This window comes from Oncorhynchus nerka, linkage group LG24, assembly GCF_034236695.1.
Source record: "Oncorhynchus nerka isolate Pitt River linkage group LG24, Oner_Uvic_2.0, whole genome shotgun sequence".
Classification (NCBI taxonomy): domain Eukaryota; kingdom Metazoa; phylum Chordata; class Actinopteri; order Salmoniformes; family Salmonidae; genus Oncorhynchus; species Oncorhynchus nerka.
In genome coordinates this window covers 39986648-40006935 of record NC_088419.1, presented here as the reverse complement: position 1 = coordinate 40006935, position 20288 = coordinate 39986648, and the positions used below count along the sequence as shown (strand labels likewise).

General features: G+C 42.2%; 1 protein-coding gene across 1 annotated transcript in view; it reads right to left on the bottom strand.

Annotated features, from left to right (window-relative positions):
* LOC115107971 (MAM domain-containing glycosylphosphatidylinositol anchor protein 2-like) overlaps nt 1–20288 on the bottom strand; it is a 137998-nt gene that overhangs the window by 64572 nt on the left and 53138 nt on the right. Inside the window, exons 5-6 of the mRNA XM_029631802.2 lie at nt 7545–7693; nt 195–372 (exon numbers count right to left, since the gene is read on the bottom strand). Of these exons, the coding sequence (XP_029487662.2) occupies nt 195–372; nt 7545–7693 (327 nt within the window). The remainder of the gene's footprint in view (nt 1–194; nt 373–7544; nt 7694–20288) is intronic.

Sequence of the window (20288 nt, the reverse complement as noted above, 5' to 3'; positions counted from 1 at the left end):
TTACATTCCCAAACAAATAGATACAATTCTAGTTTCTTTCCCAACTTTTCTAAGAATATTCCTGGAATCAGAAGAAATTAGCATGATTTCCAGAATTCTCCAACCATGATATCCTTAAATCCTTGGAATTTGGGGGAAATTACAGGAATTTGTAACCCTAAACATACAGAGACCATTCTAAATGGTCTACTCACCACTGTAGGTGATGATCCTGATGGTGGAGTCCCCCTCTCCAAAGCGTGTGATGGGGGTGAGGCGCACCTCGTAGGCCGCAGGCTTGATGAGCTCTGTCAGGTTGTGTGTGTTCAGCTCTCCCTTGGTGATGGTCCCATCCACGGGGATCTCCTGCTCCCACCACCTCTGGAGCCCCGTCTGGAGGGGAGGACACATGACAACAGTTAGAATTACACAAATGAACATACTTAACACACACACACGCCTCTCTCACCTCACACACACACACACACACACAGTGTAAAGAACACTATGAGACTCCCACATTCCGGTGATTCAAACCAGCGTTGCCTTCATACACAGAGAAGAAAAGTGAGCACAGGTTGAAACAGATTGAATTGGAATGAGTCTCGTGTCATGAATGTAGTCTACAAATCTCTACAGGGGAAGGGGGCATGACCAGTAGTGATGCATTCTCAAGACTTCTTGCCTTTTCATTCTCATCCTTACCAACAGCCTCTTATCAAACATGGTCATCTTTGAAGTTTCCCTCTAACCATGGTCCATATGCTTCTCTATGCATCGCATCACACAGACCGTGCCCCTGCCTTAAAAGAGACTAACCGTAAACAGAATTTTCCCATCACATCTTTAGACGTTGCTCTTTCAGGTGATGATCTAATTTAAGTCATCCTCACACGGCTCCTGCTATTCATGCCTGGTGATACAATTGCAACGTGGCTTTGAACCAGTGTGGAATTCAAAGAGGCAAGTGATGCATTGCACATTCATTGGGAACCATGAAAGGGCTTGAGCATGAGAGAGAATAAGGGAAAAAGGGATGTATTTTCTTCTAGAGGATCAGTTAGGATAGCAGAGACCTGGAAAAGAGAATGGTAACAGCTCCTGCATCACAAATAGTCACCATATGCCATTGTGAATGTGTGTTGCCAGGATAGAGAGGAAGGGAGAGTGAGACTAGAGGGAGAGAGAGAAGCGATGGATGAGTTTCTAAGGATGCGCAGTGTGTGTGTGTGTGTGTGTGTGTGTGTGTGTGTGTGTGTGTGTGTGTGTGTGTGTGTTGTTTGGTAAGCCAGTGCCAATTAAGTAATTAACCAGTGTGTGTCTGCTGTGTAATTACCAACTAAGAGTTAGGTTCACAGGTAAATAGCTCTGGTTTCGTCTGTTATTTATAATTGTAGACAGGCTGTAACAGTTCGCCCTTTCATTTCCGCTATACCACAGAGTCCAAAAGGCACCTCTGCTAATTTGCATGAATCGGAAGGGTTTGGAGATGAGTTTGATGAAGTGTGTGTGTGTCTGTGTGTGCATACAATATGAGTGCATGCGAGTATCCATGCATGTGCGTGTGCGTGAATGATGAAGTGTGTACAATGCTGTTAGGGGCAGATGGAGGCCTTAAATGACAATCTTGGCTCCAGAACCACTTTGCCTCAAACTCTGACTGAACAAATGGAAGCTGATGACTCCATCTTTCCACCATCAGGGAACAGAATTGTCTTTTAAATAGTTAATTAAATCTATAATTGCTCATTACAGAAGCCTTTTACTATTTTAATGTGATTTGCAACAGTGCGTCTCTGTTTAACTTCTTTAGGTTTGGTACTTCTGTTTTATTCTCCCATTATTGTTTGTTTGACTTGATGCAATTATCATTTTCTGCGTGTAACTCATTACCTTTCACTCCTAGTGTTTCTTCACATGGAGTCAGACAGAGGCAGAGTGCCATATCACATCTAAATTCACTAGATTGCAGCAACAGTTTGTGGGATTTCCATGGTACCTTTAAGAACCAGAGAAGTTGATCAAAGAGACGGGTGCAGAGTGAAACGCAGGACTAATCAAAGTGGCTTTCAACATTAGGAGAGAGAGAACGAGAGAGAAGAGGGAGAGAGAGATAGAGCAGGAGGGATAGAGAGAGAGAGACAGAAAGAGAGGGGGAGGGGGAGACACAGAGAGAGATTGATTGGCTGCATGTAATTAGTCTGCTGCTATTGATCTGTGCTGCTCCTCGCCCCGCTCACTGATCCAACACTGACTGACAGATCAATTGACTGAGGAGGAGGCGCGAGAGAGAGAGAGAGAGAGAGAGAGAGAGAGAGAGAGAGAGCGAGAGAGAGAGAGAGAGACAGAAAGAGAAGAGGAAGAAGGAAGAGGCTGTCATTTCTTCATTGCAACGCATGAGAGAAGGAGGGAAAGAAAGAGAGAAAGAGAGAGTAAAAAGGATAAGGCTGTCATTGCAGCGTGAGGATGCTTCAGGAGGGAAGAAGGCTGGAACAAGAGAGAGAAAAAGAAGGCGAGAGACAGAGAGTAGACATAGAAAGGCTGCCTTGTCTTTGCAGTGGGCTGACATGGAAGTAGAGTGTTCAGAAGTGAAGCCCACAGACAGACAGCAGCCATGACTGCCAAGGTGGGCCGTGATCCTGCTTTGTGCTTCTCCTCACTCCTTTACGCTCGTTCCTTTCAACTAGGGCCTCACACTCTCTTTCCTCGACCCAACCGGCCTGTTCTACCCGTCCGCCTGTCTGTCGGTCTGTCTTTCACACCAGGCCCCAGACAATAACAGAGAGCCATCCATTATAGAGGCATAAAACACACTAGCCCTCAGTATTAATTCAAAGGCAGCGGCGAAGGGGAAATGATAATGATTATGTGGGAATGGAGGGGGAACATAACAGAACAGGCGTAGTGTTAGCTGCTCTGCTCATGGCTATAAATAGCAGATAGAGCTGAGGAGTGGTCCATGTGCCAACGCTTTCATTACTGCACCACTGTCTCAGCTCACTCCGCTCAGCATCCTACCGGGGGTATCTAAACATTTATTTATTTATGAAGGAGGGAAACACTCCTCCTCCTTCCTCCCTCCCTCTCACTCTCCCTCTCTCTCTTGTTCCCTCTCTCCTCCTTACTCATTCATGTTCCATCGCTATCTCAATCGCAAAGAGCGATGAAAACAGAATGCTCATTGCGAAGGAAGAAAAGTGGAAAAGAAAAAGGGTCAAGATTCAATCATTTCTTGGCAGATGAAACATGAAGGAGAGGCTCACCTTCAAGGTAAATGTTACCGATGGGCCCCCTCTTAACTCCCCTAAAGCATAATACCTCCTGTATCTAAGACAACAGCAGGTAGGGAGGCCTGGGATACACAGCCTAGTTGAGATGCACTCCACTACCTTCGGGAGGAAAAAAAGTGTAAAAGAAAATGAATTCTCGCAAACAACGATTTTCTGCTTGCCAGGTAGGAAATAAAAAACAAAAGCAAGAGAGAGCAAACAGGCGGGACTATTTCCTTGCCTTTTCTTTTTCTCTCCAAACAACAGCTAAATAGATTATAATGTTAATGTGATTGCGGAATTACTGTCGGCCCATTTTAGCACCAGCGCAGAACTAATCTGTGAAATTGTGAAGAGGACCAGTTGATTTCCAGCGAAGGGAGAGTAAATGTGTCTTCCTGGCAAGCTCTCGAAAACCAGCCTGCCTGACAAGCAGGAAGCCGGCGTACCATTGGCTCCCACGGCGAATGAACGAATCACATGAATGCAACCAAATTCATTAACAAACTAGCCGACTGAAATTGTTGACAGAAAAATCCTTGAGGTACAGAAACAAGCCCGGTTTTAATGGGTTTTTCAAGCGTAAATTCCGTACGGGGTGTAGTAGGAAACAAAATGGAATTATACTATTTATTGAAGTATACCTACAGCTATTAAGACTCGGTATTAGACTCACTCAATGTGAGGACGTCAGTTCAGAAGGCTTAACTGTCGCCTGTAATGCAGTGGCTCTGACTGAATAAGAGCTTCCACTTAACCAATAAAAGCTAACAAATACTATAGCATATTTCCCTGTAATCGTTGTGGTTAATGTAATCAAGACTGCCATGAACAACATTCTCAGACCGTCAACAGACAGACAGGATCATGCAGAGACCTACAGTAGCGTACATTTCTACATTATGTTTCTGTAGGTTGTGAAAGTCAATGCCTGCTGTGACCAAAGGGAGGGTGCCACTTTGTCCCAGTAGGGGGTTATGGGTACAACGAAAGAGACCACATAAAGTGGCATCAAGCCTCAGTTTAACGACTCTACCAACGTGTTAATGTGATAAAATTGGGTGACGCAACAGATGCTGTTGAAAAAGGGGGACTATTGTCTTTCATTATGATGTGTGAGAGAATGTCTGAGACTGTGAGAAAGAGAGAGAGAGAGAGAGAGCAGACTGTGAGAGACTGTGTGAGACTGTGAGAGACTTCGAGAGACTGTGTGAGAGAGAGATGAGACTGTGTGAGACTGTGTGAGACTGTGAGAGAGAGAGAGAGAGAGAGAGAGAGAGAGAGAGAGAGAGAGAGAGAGAGAGAGAGAGAGAGAGAGAGAGAGAGAGAGAGATAGATAGATAGATAGATAGATAGATACATTACATTACATTACATTACATTACATTTAAGTCATTTAGCAGACGCTCTTATCCAGAGCGACTTACAAATTGGTGCGTTCACCTTAACACATCCAGTGGAACAGCCACTTTACAATAGTGCATCTAAATCTTTTAAGGGGGGGGGGGGGGGGGTGAGAAGGATTACTTTATCCTATCCTAGGTATTCCTTAAAGAGGTGGGGTTTCAGGTGTCTCCGGAAGGTGGTGATTGACTCCGCTGTCCTGGCATCGTGAGGGAGTTTGTTCCACCATTGGGGGGCCAGAGCAGCGAACAGTTTTGACTGGGCTGTGCGGGAACTGTACTTCCTCAGTGGTAGGGAGGCGAGCAGGCCAGAGGTGGATGAACGCAGTGCCCTTGTTTGGGTGTAGGGCCTGATCAGAGCCTGGAGGTACTGAGGTGCCGTTCCCCTCGCAGCTCCGTAGGCAAGCACCATGGTCTTGTAGCGGATGCGAGCTTCAACTGGAAGCCAGTGGAGAGAGCGGAGGAGCGGGGTGACGTGAGAGAACTTGGGAAGGTTGAACACCAGACGGGCTGCGGCGTTCTGGATGAGTTGTAGGGGTTTAATGGCACAGGCAGGGAGCCCAGCCAACAGCGAGTTGCAGTAATCCAGACGGGAGATGACAAGTGCCTGGATTAGGACCTGCGCTGCTTCCTGTGTGAGGCAGGGTCGTACTCTGCGGATGTTGTAGAGCATGAACCTACAAGAATGGGCCACCGCCTTGATGTTAGTTGAGAATGACAGGGTGTTGTCCAGGATCACGCCAAGGTTCTTAGCGCTCTGGGAGGAGGACACAATGGAGTTGTCAACCGTGATGGCGAGATCATGGAATGGGCAGTCCTTCCCCGGGAGGAAGAGCAGCTCCGTCTTGCCGAGGTTCAGCTTGAGGTGGTGATCCGTCATCCACACTGATATGTCTGCCAGACATGCAGAGATGCGTTTCGCCACCTGGTCATCAGAAGGGGGAAAGGAGAAGATTAATTGTGTGTCGTCTGCATAGCAATGATAGGAAAGACCATGTGAGGTTATGACAGAGCCAAGTGACTTGGTGTATAGCGAGAATAGGAGAGGGCCTAGAACAGAGCCCTGGGGGACGCCAGTGGTGAGAGCGCGTGGTGAGGAGACAGATTCTCGCCACGCCACCTGGTAGGAGCGACCTGTCAGGTAGGACGCAATCCAAGCGTGGGCCGCGCCGGAGATGCCCAACTCGGAGAGGGTGGAGAGGAGGATCTGATGGTTCACAGTATCGAAGGCAGCCGATAGGTCTAGAAGGATGAGAGCAGAGGAGAGAGAGTTAGCTTTAGCAGTGCGGAGGGCCTCCATGATACAGAGAAGAGCAGTCTCAGTTGAATGACTAGTCTTGAAACCTGACTGATTTGGATCAAGAAGGTCATTCTGAGAGAGATAGCGGGAGAGCTGGCCAAGGACGGCACGTTCAAGAGTTTTGGAGAGAAAAGAAAGAAGGGATACTGGTCTGTAGTTGTTGACATCGGAGGGATCGAGTGTAGGTTTTTCAGAAGGGGTGCAACTCTCGCTCTCTTGAAGACAGAAGGGACGTAGCCAGCGGTCAGGGATGAGTTGATGAGCGAGGTGAGGTAAGGGAGAAGGTCTCCGGAAATGGTCTGGAGAAGAGAGGAGGGAATAGGGTCAAGCGGGCAGGTTGTTGGGCGGCCGGCCGTCACAAGACGCGAGATTTCATCTGGAGAGAGAGGGGAGAAAGAGGTCAGAGCACAGGGTAGGGCAGTGTGAGCAGAACCAGCGGTGTCGTTTGACTTAGCAAACGAGGATCGGATGTCGTCGACCTTCTTTTCAAAATGGTTGACGAAGTCATCTGCAGAGAGGGAGGAGGGGGAGGAGGATTCAGGAGGGAGGAGAAGGTGGCAAAGAGCTTCCTAGGGTTAGAGGCAGATGCTTGGAATTTAGAGTGGTAGAAAGTGGCTTTAGCAGCAGAGACAGAAGAGGAAAATGTAGAGAGGAGGGAGTGAAAGGATGCCAGGTCCGCAGGGAGGCGAGTTTTCCTCCATTTCCGCTCGGCTGCCCGGAGCCCTGTTCTGTGAGCTCGCAATGAGTCGTCGAGCCACGGAGCAGGAGGGGAGGACCGAGCCGGCCTGGAGGATAGGGGACATAGAGAATCAAGGGATGCAGAAAGGGAGGAGAGGAGGATAGATAGATAGATAGATAGATAGATAGATAGATAGATAGATAGATAGATAGATAGAACTCCCGAGTAGTGCAGCAGTCTAAGGCACTGCATCTCAGTGCTTGGGGTGTCACTACAGACAAAATGGTTCGATTTCAGGCTGTATCACACCCGGCCGTGATTGGGAGTTCCATTGGGCGGCGCACAATTGGCCCAGCGTCGTCCCTGTTTGGCCGGGGTAGGCCGTCATTGTAAATAACAATGTGTTCTTAACTGACTTGCCTAGTTAAATAAATAAAAAAGATATATACGTATATAAAAAATTAAAAAACTGAAAAAGTAAGAAATTGTAATCAGAAAAAAAGAGAGAGGAGGGATCAGTGGTAGTGGGAAGGAGAGAGAGATTGACAACCATAAATCAATGCTGACTGCCTGTCATCTGAAGCCTTCATCTGCAGATAAACAGGACCAATGTCTGCCACTTCTTTCTCCACATGGTGCTCTCTCTCCACTGGGCCGATGAAGCTGTCCAAGGAGAACAATAACAAGCAAGCAATGCATAGAATATGGGTTGGGAGTATCTACAGAGAGTCTATGTCCCTGACTGGTTATTCTGATATTCCCTCTGTCATGTTCCTTTTCTGTCATATGTAAAGGCCTTTCTACATCCAGGGTTAGAGTTAGGATGCACACGCACGCACACACCTACCTGTCGTATGTAAGGCCTTTCTACATCCAGGGTTAGATTTAGGATGCACACGCACGCACACACCTACCTGTCGTATGCCAAGGCGGTAGGCCACAATGCGGTCCACAGTGTTGGGATTCATCTGGGTCCACTGCAGTTTGAAGCCGTAGACTGTAGGTCGGTTCTGCCACAGAGGACTGTACGTGTCGTAGTAGAACTCTGGGGGATACGCCTTCCCTGTAAATAAAAAAACTATATTTAGGACTAATTCATCTTTGTTTTTGCATTTTCCATTTTTGTTCAGCTTTACCTGTGGCATCGAGGGAGTAAGGGAACCAATCCATATGTATCAGAGATACTGGATCAAGATAAATAAGAAGGTCACATACTGCACAATATTTGCTATTTATTTTGGGTTACCAAAATGCAAATATGTCATGTTGAGTATTATTCCACAAAATGTCTGCAAGGCATCAACCAGAAGACTTGCCTCCAGCAGCCCTGTATTTACCACAGTTAGATGAGGAGTCAGGGGTGTGAGTTCTTTTTTTACAGAAGTCTGTCAATCTTTCTCAGGTATTTTGTCAATAAAGCTGTTTGATTTGATCGCCAGCCACATGGCCAACTGTGTTATTGTCAGGACAGAAACCTACTGTGTGTTCAGTACAGTGTCCTGAAGTGGGCTGCTTGACATATTCCATTTTTACAGAAGAGACAGAGAGCCAACAAAAATAAATTCCTCACAGGTCAAAGTAAACACACTAATAGTTTTTTTTAAAAAGCACTCAAGAGGAGACTCTCTAAAGACAGTATAACACTCTTCTCGCTGAGACCAAAACAGGAAGCGGTTCATACAGTCGTATCTGTTGAAATTCAGTCTCCGGAAGCACAACAAAAAAGGGGAGGATTTCTAATGGCGATAGTCAAAACAGAGGCTAATGCTAACTCAAATAAGGCGATGCAGTGATCTGACAATATGAATATGAGACAGAGCAACTTGCTGATCTCTCCGGCAGCAAAGTCTATTAGAGCTGTCATGACGGTTTACGTCAATGACTTATTAAGACTCTCTATGCAGACCCCCAGACACATTTAATGATCCCCAGAGTTAAGAGTTTAGTCCTGCAGGCTTGGGAGGGTCAGCCTATCAGTGCTCAGTCTGAAGAGTGTGAACCAATCAGTGGAGTTTATGCCCACAGGCTGGGAAGTGTGAACCAAACAGACCACAGCTCCATCAGGTGTCTGCCTGCCAGAAGGGCCATCATAGTGGAAAGAACTAAGGGACTGGGTGACTTTTTAAAAGAGAACAAAGGGTAAAAAGTTCACTGGGCAAATTTCTGTCTCACAACATCATGGCTTTAAGACTAGTGTTAGGAACAGAAGCACTTCCATACACCGACGATGACATCAGCAAAATACAGTATGCGAACGTAATCAATATCATTTGATTTGATTGGTTGTCTTCTTCTGTATCCAACCCTTTCCATTTGGTTTAAATGAGCGAAGCTATTGTTTGAATTAGTTTAGAGACAGCAGGGGTTCAAACTGTACAGTTGAACCCAGTTCCTACATTTGAATATAAAAATGGATTTTAGCAAACAAACCTATGCTACATTTGATCTCTGGGACCCTCAGGATGACAAATCAGAGCCAGATTACTGAATGTAAGTACATTACTTACCTTCAGAGGTGAATGTTTCAAACCAGATGCCGTGATAAATGTTTTTTGTTGTGCACTCTCCTCAAACAATAGCAGGGTAGTTTATCACTGTAATAGCTACTATAAATTGGACAGTGCAGTTCGATTACCAAGAATTTAAGTGTTCTGCCCATATAAGACATGTCCTGGAAAGTTGGCTGTTGCTTACAACGTCATTCTAGTCACATTAGCGCACGTTAGCAACAACCATCCCGGTACATGGACACCGATCCCGTAAATGCTTAAGAGGTTAAACTTTTTTACCTTTATTTTAGAAGGAAGCCCAATTGAGACCAAGGTCTCTTTTGCAAGGGAGCCCTATAACATAACTCAACAGATCTGATTTAGCATCCAATAAATCAACTCAGAGGTTAAGCCTCTACTTTTACAATCAAATCAATTCAGTTTCTGAAGAGAGGACTTCTAAAAACCCATCAACAAAATACTGATTAAAAAGGTTGTAATACCACTTTGGGCGTAAATCAAGATTGACTGTTTCTTTCAGCCACTCACTAGTTTGATCAATTCTCATAATCACCTCAGATAATAAGTCACAATCTCTCCTGAACGTGTTTTGTCCTGAGTCCTATAGACAATAACTCAGGTTAAGGAAGCTTTGCATTTGTTTGGACAGCCGAGTAAAGATCACAAGCCTCTACATGGATAAAGCTGTTTGAAATACAATATTCTAATCCACACAAAAAAACGCTCACTCATCAACAAGATAATATAATTTCCATAGAACAAGAGAAAGAAACCCAATGGGGCTAGAGCAGAACAATATTTGGGGAATGTGTTTCGGTATCTTTACCATAAAAACCTGTTTGGATACAGGAAGTGTATACTAATGGATTGAAATGTGCTATTTATCATGCTCTTTGTATCACAGTTTAGAATCCAGTCAACCAGGTTTTCACAAGTCATGAGATGCAAAAAAAATAAATCATGGATTCCTAACCATCTCTTCTGTTCAGGGAAGTATATGCCGTTTTGAGAATGTATTCCCAAAATTAGCTTGCACTTGAGATACGTAACTAACCATCGCATAACTGTATTCTACAGTAGTCATCTTTCCAGTAAAAACAATTGTAGAGAAAATATCAAGAACTGAACTGAATACAATACGATTATACCTGACAGTTGTGAATTGAGCCCATGCTGGGGAATGCTACAGAAACTCCCAGGGACAAGTCACTCTCTTTGTCTCTGTCTCCCTCTCGTCAATTTAATTCCTGTTATTCTTTCTATGTTTTGTAGACATGTGACTTTCAAAGGTCATACACTTGTCACAGAAAACCACTCCTGAAAGGACATCCTGTATATTAATGTAATATGAAAAGCCAGCGTTGATCTGAGGGTCGAAAATCTTGTTTAGGTACAGGTTTTTGGGGTAGAAAACAATAGCCCTTCTCCATATCTCTCTCTCTCTCCATATCTCTCCATATCTCTCTCTCTCTCCATATCTCTCCATATCTCTCTCTCTCTCCATATCTCTCTCTCGCTCCATATCTCTCTCTCTCTCCATATCTCTCTCTCTCTCCATATCTCTCCATATCTCTCTCTCTCTCCATATCTCTCCATATCTCTCCATATCTCTCTCCATATCTCTCTCTCTCTCTCTCTCTCTCTCTCTCTCTCTCTCTCTCTCAAATAGACTGGAGCACGGAGCGACCAACCACAAAGCAAGCAATGCAAATGAAACAAAACCAAATTATTTAAATTACTAGAGGTCTATTTAGCTATCAATAGATTATATGCATGACTGGTATGGAATGAATGCAAGCATTTCCCAAAGTCCTCTCACTTGTTGTGCATTATCAAGCTACTACATGATGGAACACCGTAGTAAACAATGGACTACTACAACATAACCACTTATACCGACCTGCCACCACCGCTACCCATTTGATTTAAATGGATTATAAACATACTTATATTTATTTAGAAGCTGTCCAGCAGCCATATGCTAGTCTGTCTTTACCTCCCCTCCCCCCATAGACAGGTATTGTAGCTGAGACTTCATATGAACACACAACCTGCTCCAGTCACAAGGGTCATGAAGTAGCTAGATGTATGCTAATGACCACGTTAAATGAATAACAATTTGGATCTATGAGTAAAACGATAAATGCAGTTTAAATGTATTTTAATATTCATTGAAACCAAAAGAAATAGGAAAAAGTGACAAAACTAAATGATGTTAAACCCAAACTTCAGCAATGCGTGAAGAACAAAAGCTTGCTTTTGGAGTGAAATATTCCCAGTGTTTGCTCTGGTAGCAACAAACACCCAATGACTTATTTGTTTTCCAGTGGCTTAACTGTACCCTAGCCTCGGTTTGGAGAAGGGTTCAAAGAAACACATACACATCTGTTTCCCTCATGAGACTCAAACTCTGCTCCCCAAACATCACAGTGCTTTTGTCTAAACAAATATGTCTCGACATAGAACATTATAATGTTACAGTCTGGCTTCTGATTACCAAGGGAAACGGAGATGGATGTGTTATTAATATCAACTGAGCTTTGGTTACAATTTCACTATTGTTATAATAACGGTTGAAGTAAAGACATATAAGATATTTTAATTGTCACAATGTTTTTATTTTTATTTTTTACATATAGTAATGACACTACGCTGCTTATACATATGCCTTTCAGGCTGTCATAAAGGATTACACGTCACATGACTTTATATAACCTATACAGTATGCTTCTGTCCTTCAGGGCTGCCAGATTCCTACATAACTGATCGATAGATAACACTATTCATATGCTCCCTGTTGGTTTCGACAGCACATCGTGTCACACATCAGCGGCTATCCATCACTGTCAGACAGCAACACACTCAAAAATAATGGTTCTAGTATAGTACCAGATAGGGTTTCGTTGGTTTGTAACCATAGCAGAACCCTTTTTGGTGCTACATAGAACCGTTTTTGAAGATTATACAGATGTAGGATCTCAATTTGATCCCTCGTTTGTTGCTGAGAATGTTCCTGTACAGCAGGAAATGCAAACTTGTAGTGTATTCGAGGTTGACCAAGGCAGCCCCGCTTTAAATGACGTTCAGCTTATAAAGGCGTCCTAAAGCCTTCATAATGCCTTCATAAGCACTACATACGTGTGTCACAAAGCATCTATAACAGTATGTCATGCCTTATAAAGGGTGCATAAATGTGGCATAACTGTGTCACATAATCACCCATGTCAAATGTGACATAACCCACTATGTCAAACCTGATATGAACATGTGCTTTATCAAGGGTGACGTGTTGTGCTGAAAGGATGGCACACGCTCTAAAGTGAAGTCACGTCTGTCACATTACTCCTAATCTCGTCTGCTGGACCAACACATTAAACTTGGCCTTCATCAGTTAGGATTAGGTTTAAATTACAATTTTAAGAAGATAAATTGTGGAAATGGGCAGGGTTTTGACATAATTATGACTTTGTCGCTGTGTTAACTAGTGATGACCAGGGGGAACGTTTTTGCTAGCAGAGGACATAAGCGGATTACAAATACTTTACTCAGTAAGGTCACTCCCATAGAATTCTATGGTCACTCCCACTAAAGCCAACATTGAATGGTGGATATCCCAGGCTCATGTGTGCTGTGTGTGATAACTCCCAATATAAGTAAATTGAAAGTGGTTTTCTTCTGGAATCAACTTACATCTTCTTCAGTACACAGACACGCACACAACAATATAACGAGCCATACCGTGCGGTGCTGGGTCCAGTCAGTTCTTTGACACATTTCACCCACTCCCCTCCTGAAAGATCAGCCACCATTGTACACAGGTTGTAATCAAGCCCTGGTCTCCAGCAAGGGAACAGAAGAGGAATAACTCGTGCGGTAGTCTCAGGTTGGACTACTCCAAATCATCTTGGCTCTGACACGCGCACACACAGACAGACAGACAGACAGACAGACAGACAGACAGACAGACAGACAGACAGACAGACAGACAGACACACACACAGACACACACACACACACACACGAAAGCTTTGCAGGTCCATCAACCTGTTTAAATACCTCTCACACACTACAGTAACCTGTGGATCACGAGAGAACCTTCATGAATTAGCAGAACGTTAATAACCTATCTATTGACACTGTATGTAGTGTCCTGCAATACTTCATTTGAAGTGAGACACCTTCGGTCATTCATAACACATCCATAAAGACACCATATCGCATGACACTGTATTTCCTTTAAAGTCACACACCTTCGGTCATTCATAACACATCCATAAAGACACCATATCGCATGACACTGTATTTCCTTTAAAGTCACACACCTTCGGTCATTCATAACACATCCATAAAGACACCATATCGCATGACACTGTATTTCCTTTAAAGTCACACACCTTCGGTCATTCATAACACATCCATAAAGACACCATATCGCATGACACTGTATTTCCTTTAAAGTCACACACCTTCGGTCATTCATAACACATCCATAAAGACACCATATCGCATGACACTGTATTTCCTTTAAAGTCACACACCTTCGGTCATTCATAACACATCCATAAAGACACCATATCGCATGACACTGTATTTCCTTTAAAGTCACACACCTTTGGTCATTCATAACACATACCTAAAGGCTTAATGATGTCAATACAAATGTATTAACACTTAGATAATGATCAATAACAGCTATAACAAATAAACATGAAGGATATGTTCAAACCACACAGTTCCTTTTTTTTTACACTACAAACACAATACGTTTCAAAATGTCCAGCAACGTAATTACATTGGACATCGCACAGGGCTGTGAATGGTGTGGCTTGTCCATGAGCTGGCAGACGAATGGTTATTGCCTCTCTGCCTGCTGGATGTAGTGCATGTTGGTTCCAACCTTAAAAGTAACAACAAAGAAAGTTAGTAGGTCTGTTTTGAAATGCCTTTGTCTCACCATCTGGATGAGGTCTGTGCTGCGGCAGAAATACTCTAAATGGGGAGATGGGAATCTCCATTTGATTCATAGTATTATATTATCGTTCATTTATAAATCTCATGATGTTCCTATGAGACGTGGCTGTATTTAGGGTGATTTTTTATTTAGCTGAGCCTGCTAGCTAGCAGATTTTTTTTGTCACAGAAATGAGTTGAAATAACCATGTAATCTAACTCAACACTTAATTACTACAAATTAATTTGAATTACAATAAATACATGTTATCTTACTCATTTTTTGCGGTCCAGTGACACCACAAGCGTGCATTTGATTTGCGAACTCATCACATATGCACTTTCTGCGCTACAGAAACACCTACCACTGCTAACCAACAACAGTGCAGGGCATGCACACTGAATTAAAGGGCAACTACACGCAAAAATGTAAGTTTCCCAGAACTCAAAAGTCATCCCCTGATGTGGTTTAAAACCGCTCAGGGCTAGGGGGCAGTGTTCGGAGTTCGGATGAATGACGTGCCCAAAGTAAACTGCCTGTTACCCAGGCCCAGATATGCATTAGATAGAAAACACTCTGAAGTTTCTAAAACTGTTACAATAATGTCTGTGAGTATAACAGAACTGACATGGCAGGCGAAAACCCGAGGAAAATCCATCCGGAAAATGTTTTTTTGAGGTCACAGTCCATTTCAATGCTTGTCAATGCGATATACAAATAACTAGCTCCCAGATTGCAGTTCCTATGGCTTCCACTAGATGTCAACAGTCTTTAGAAAAGGTTTCAGGCTTGTTTTTTGAAAAATGACCGAGTAGTTGTAGTTTTTCCAAGGTGTCTCATTAGAAATGTAGTCTTGTTGCACGCGTGAATGAGGTGTGCACTCTTTGTTATTTATTATCCCTATTGAACAAACTATTCTGTGTCTTAAATTTGATCATTTATGTAGATATTAGAGTACCCAAGGATTAATTAGAAACATCGTTTGACTTGTTTGGACAAACTTTACTGCTAACTTCTTGGATTCGTTTGTATGCATGTTGAAAGAGTACATTACTGAATCAAGTGCACCAAATAAACTGACATTTTTGGGATATAAAGAAGAACTTTATCGAACAAAACAACCATTTGTTGTGTAGCTGGGACCCTTGGGATTGCAAACAGAGGACGATCCTCAAAAGGTAAGTGATTTATTTTATCGCTATTTGGGATTTTGTGATGCCTGTGCTGGTTTGAAAAGTATTTTGGTGTAGGGCGCTGTCCCCAGATAATCGCATGGTATGCTTTCGCCGTAAAGCATTTTTGACAACTCGGTTGGAATAACAACAAGTTAAGCTTTTAAACAATGTAAGACACTTGTATTTTCATGAATGTTTAATATTACGATTTTGCAATTTGAATTTGGCGTGCTCCAGCTTCACCGGATGTTGTCGATTTTGATCCCGGTAAATGGGATCCGCGCGCTAACACAGAAAATCAAATGTTGTTGTTTTTCTATTTAAAAAGGTGTGGAAAAACTGGGGGAAAACCTTGCAAAATTGGGGGAAATATGAAACCTGGAAAACCTAAACAGAGAAAACAGAATTAGGCAACAAAAAAAATAGATTTTAAAAGGCCCTACCATGACTGCACTTTAGAGTGTGTGTCAACCTGTAGCACAGCAATTTGAGGAAAGTTGAGGTCAGGTCCAATATTGGCTATACACCCAAGGGGGAAGAGGTTGGGCCATCCTAGAAATGTTTTAGATCAGTGGTGACCTGTCATTCAAGGCATTGAGCCCCACCTGTTTAGCTAAAAATAATAATTAAAAAAGAAGTTGGCCTGTTTTGCATGTTATTTTAGCATTAATTAGTGTTACATATCAGTTTGCAAACAATATATATTTTAGCGTAGACGTTGGTAATCTTCTATAGTTGCGCCGTGATTGGCTCAGTGTTCTGTCACTCATGGGAACACTACGTCCACGTATAATCTACAGAGAGAGCTAGGCAGTTCAAGCACCCTCGGGTGCTGCCATAGAGTTACATTAGAAGTGCCCATCCAAGAAGGTACAAGATCATTGGCTACAGATATCACGTTACATCTACCGTAGCTTTGATTGGAATGATCATGTCAACATCATACTTTTAATATTTTAGCTAACAAGTTAACTAGCTAGACAAGCAGTCATCGTCAAGCACAAGCAGAATCATATGGACAATCAACTGACAAATCCTATTCAATCCTTGTCATAATTATCGGGAGAAATTATAGATAAAACGTATCGGTGCTCATCGGCCACTGGATATAAACATTACACAACAAGTCAGAAGTCGCAAATTCAACAATGAGTAGATTGGAAAGAATCAGCGGCTAACTGCAAGCATCGCAAAGCAATCACTATTTTCCTTCCCCTACCTGCTCCAAGTCTGGGATTAAGGATTTAAAAAATCTGTCTGAAAGGGTCCAAGCTTAAAAGGATAAACATTCACATGTAACACCATGGGCCAGAAATGTTTGAATACATTGGTCATGTGTCAATCCAGCATGACTTCTGTTCAAAAGAACTGGGAACTGGGAAATCTCCGACCTCTGACTTCATTGCATTCAAGACAACTAGGAACTCTGAAAAAACGAGATCCAAATGGGAAAATACATTTTCAACGGTCATCCAACTCGGAATTCCATGTCGGGAACTCAGGCCTCTTTCTAGAGCTCTGATGTCATGATTCAACCTAATTTGTTTTCGAGTTCCCAGTTGTCTTAGAAGCAGCATAAATCCAGAGCATGCCAGACTTTGATGTCAAAGTTTGATGAAAAAATTTGCCCACAAGATGGACTGCTGCACCACCTACCTGTTCAAATGAGCACAGCACAACAACGGTGAGTCCAAAAAATATGTTGTGTATGCTACTGCTTAAATGATGTAATATGCCAGGGATATATCTATACTGTAGCTAAGAAAGTAATGCTAAGTGTATGTTGTGTAGTAGCCCATGTCTCACCCTTGGTTCCGCCCCCTCAGAACTGAATCTACTGTTTTGACTTGGAGCTGCACATGTAGCCTATAGCCTGTTTTAGAGAAATGTCATTGTCGAATATTGAAAAAGCTTTCATTGACTGCTTATATGCAACCGTTATTTTTTCCACGGCTCTGACTTGGTGTACAGGGAGAATACTGCAAGAACGGACTATGTTCTGAATTCTGTCGCTTTCCATTTCAAAAGTGCTGAACAAATAGTCATATCGACTATGTCTGTCTTAGCTCGCTCATTAATGTCTTAATCGAAATTACGGCTTGCCTTTTAGCCACTCATTGTTCCCTTGTGCCATAGTTTGTACATCTCAATTGTTATATTGCTTATATTGGTCTCATTAGTATTAGTATCTTATTCATCATTTTAGGCAATGTTGGAAAGATGCATTTAATTGTGAATTATAATTAGATCATGTGCTTTTCTCTATGAGGAGGGGATACTTAAGTGATAATGCCAGAGAAGCTGGTGTTTGGAGAATATACAGTATTGGCACGGGTGTTGTTCGTCGAGGGCCGGCAAACCGTGCCAATACTGTATATCCTCCAAATACCGGCTTCGAGGACATTATCACTTTTATACAACGGGTTGCCAACATATTCAAATAATGATTGACATATTTTCATTAAAACATTTATTTTGATTAAATTATTCATACTATTTCATCCTTCCACAAAATATAATCCCGACACAAATCTAGGGGTGCTAAAGACGCGACACAGTCATTCAGTCTTTTTGTTCTGTATCTATGTAACGACTGGTGGTAGAAAGAGTAGATCAAGGCGCAGCGTGGAAAGTGTTCATGATTTTAATTTAAAAAACACTCAACAAAATAACAAAATCGAAAACGCACAGTTCTGTCAGGCAACAGTAACTAAACAGAAAACAAGATCTTACAACCTAATGGTCGGAAAAAGGGCTGCCTCTGTATGATCCCCAATCAGAGACAATGATAGACAGCTGCCTCTGATTGGGAACCACACTCGGCCAAAAACAAAGAAACAGAAAACATAGAATTTCCCACCCGAGTCACACCCTGACCTAACCAAACATAGAGAATAATAAGGATCTCTAAGGCAGGGTGTGACAATCTATGGACGTGACCCAGTCGTTCCTTCTAAATGTTCCATTGCCATACTGGCTGGCAATGTTCTTATTCCTTGCTTGCTAGCTAGCCAACTACGGCTAACTTATTGTCACATCAAAAAGTGCAGCCAGAATAACAGAAAAGTAGCTGCATTTGCTAGTGACATTTATTTTGACATCCATAACATTGAGCTAATGAGTCGTGATTTCGCCTGGCATAGAAAATGTACTCACTTGTCAGGACACTGTTGTTTAGAGGAGTTAGCCAACAACACAGCTACAGTAAATTAAACTAAAGCTGGAAAGACTGCAAATTAGCTGCATTTCATTTTACCTTTTTTCAATTGACATTTTTTTGTATATATCCATACAAATTATGCCAGCTGATTCCTGATTTCGACTTGCTGAGAAACGCTGCCTGCCTGTCTGTCTCGTCACGTTCATTACTATTGGACTACCTTGTCACAACTCGTTTGTTAATGATATAAGAACAAACATTGTGAATTTACTGAACATAATGTATGGTTTGTGTATGGTTCAAAAGTCATGTTGCCATTCAGTATTTTTGAAGGAGAGTGAGGTTCTTATCGAGTTACGCTAATCCACAAGGAGTCAGTGGAAACCATATTTATTTAAGCCATATCAGCTATGGTTTTTTAAAAGGCAGTAAAAATGAGGCTGAATGAACTGTTTCGCTGCCAGACAAGGCTCAGCTGATAGCCAGGTGTAGTGGTGGTAAGGATTCACTCCATGGTGCTGAAGGAAAGCTCTTCTTTTGGGACAGCTTTATTTAGGCTCTAAGAGTTTGTGGGCACCGTTTGTAACCGTTATAGTGCAATTCATGTATTGTTTAGTGTTGTGTAAAAAAAATGATGGTTGAGTTTGCCCCACCAAGATTTACATGTGAAAATCGCCATTGTTTTAGAGTAATATAATATATAGAATTGATCCAAAGCGACTTACAGTCATGCGTGCATACATTTTTAAATATGGGTGGATCTGACAATCGAACCCACTATCCTGGCTCTACCAAGATGCATGGCAAGGTTCTAAAAGCGTTGTAAAGCCTAAATTGAATATGATTTATAAACCCTTTATTAAGCAGTATTTATGCCACCCTTTATAAAGCACAGGTTTATGTCACATTTGACATTGGTGGTTATGTCTAACAGCTATGTCACGTTATACCCTTTATAGAGCATGACATATGGTTATAGATGATTTGTGACACATTTATGTAGTGTTTATGAAGGCTTTATGAAGCCTTTATAAGCTGCACGTAATAAGCTGCATGTAAATTTCAGACTTGATTTGCGATAAGATTTTTTTTTTATCAAGCCCTACAAAAAATGTCCATTCATTCTAATCATAATTCACATTTCCTGTTTCTGCAAGATTATTTTCCTGCTGTGGCAAACTGAACCATGCTCATAATGCTTCTAAATGGACCCTGTATGGTGCCACAAAAAAAGTTTCTTACTATAAAGAACAATTCAAAAAAAGTATCTATCTATTCTTCCATGGTTACAAACCTTTTTGGGTCGATATAGAACACTTTTTTTATGGTTCTTTATAGAACCTTTATGGAGAATGCTTCTATAAATAATCTTTCTCAAGCTCAAATGTTCTTTGTAGAACCATACAGTGTTTTTATTCTGGTTTAATAGCCATATTATATTGTTAAAATGTCAGTTTTTCTTCATGCGTTTATTAATAAGTTGAATCAGGTGTGCAAGCTGGGTGTCCCTGAGGAGAGAATTGAAAACTACTGACTTAGCCAACCATTCTCAATTGACATAAGGCCATAGGTGAGTCTTTCACAAGACACCAACACTGGCCATAGTCATGTATAACAAGTAATAGTATAACACAACAGATTAGATCAACTGTAATGACACTCTCACTCACGGTTGCACAAAAAAAAGCTGTGAGCAAACCCCGCCCCCCAAATATTCAAATGAGTCGCCACACCTACATTTTAATTACCACTAAAAGAGGAAAGAACTCTTTTTTGAACTGAAAGAACAATTGAAAGGCTCAAAGGGTTCTTTGGGTCAGAATGGTTCCACATAGAACCATCACCCTTCCCAAAGAACCCTT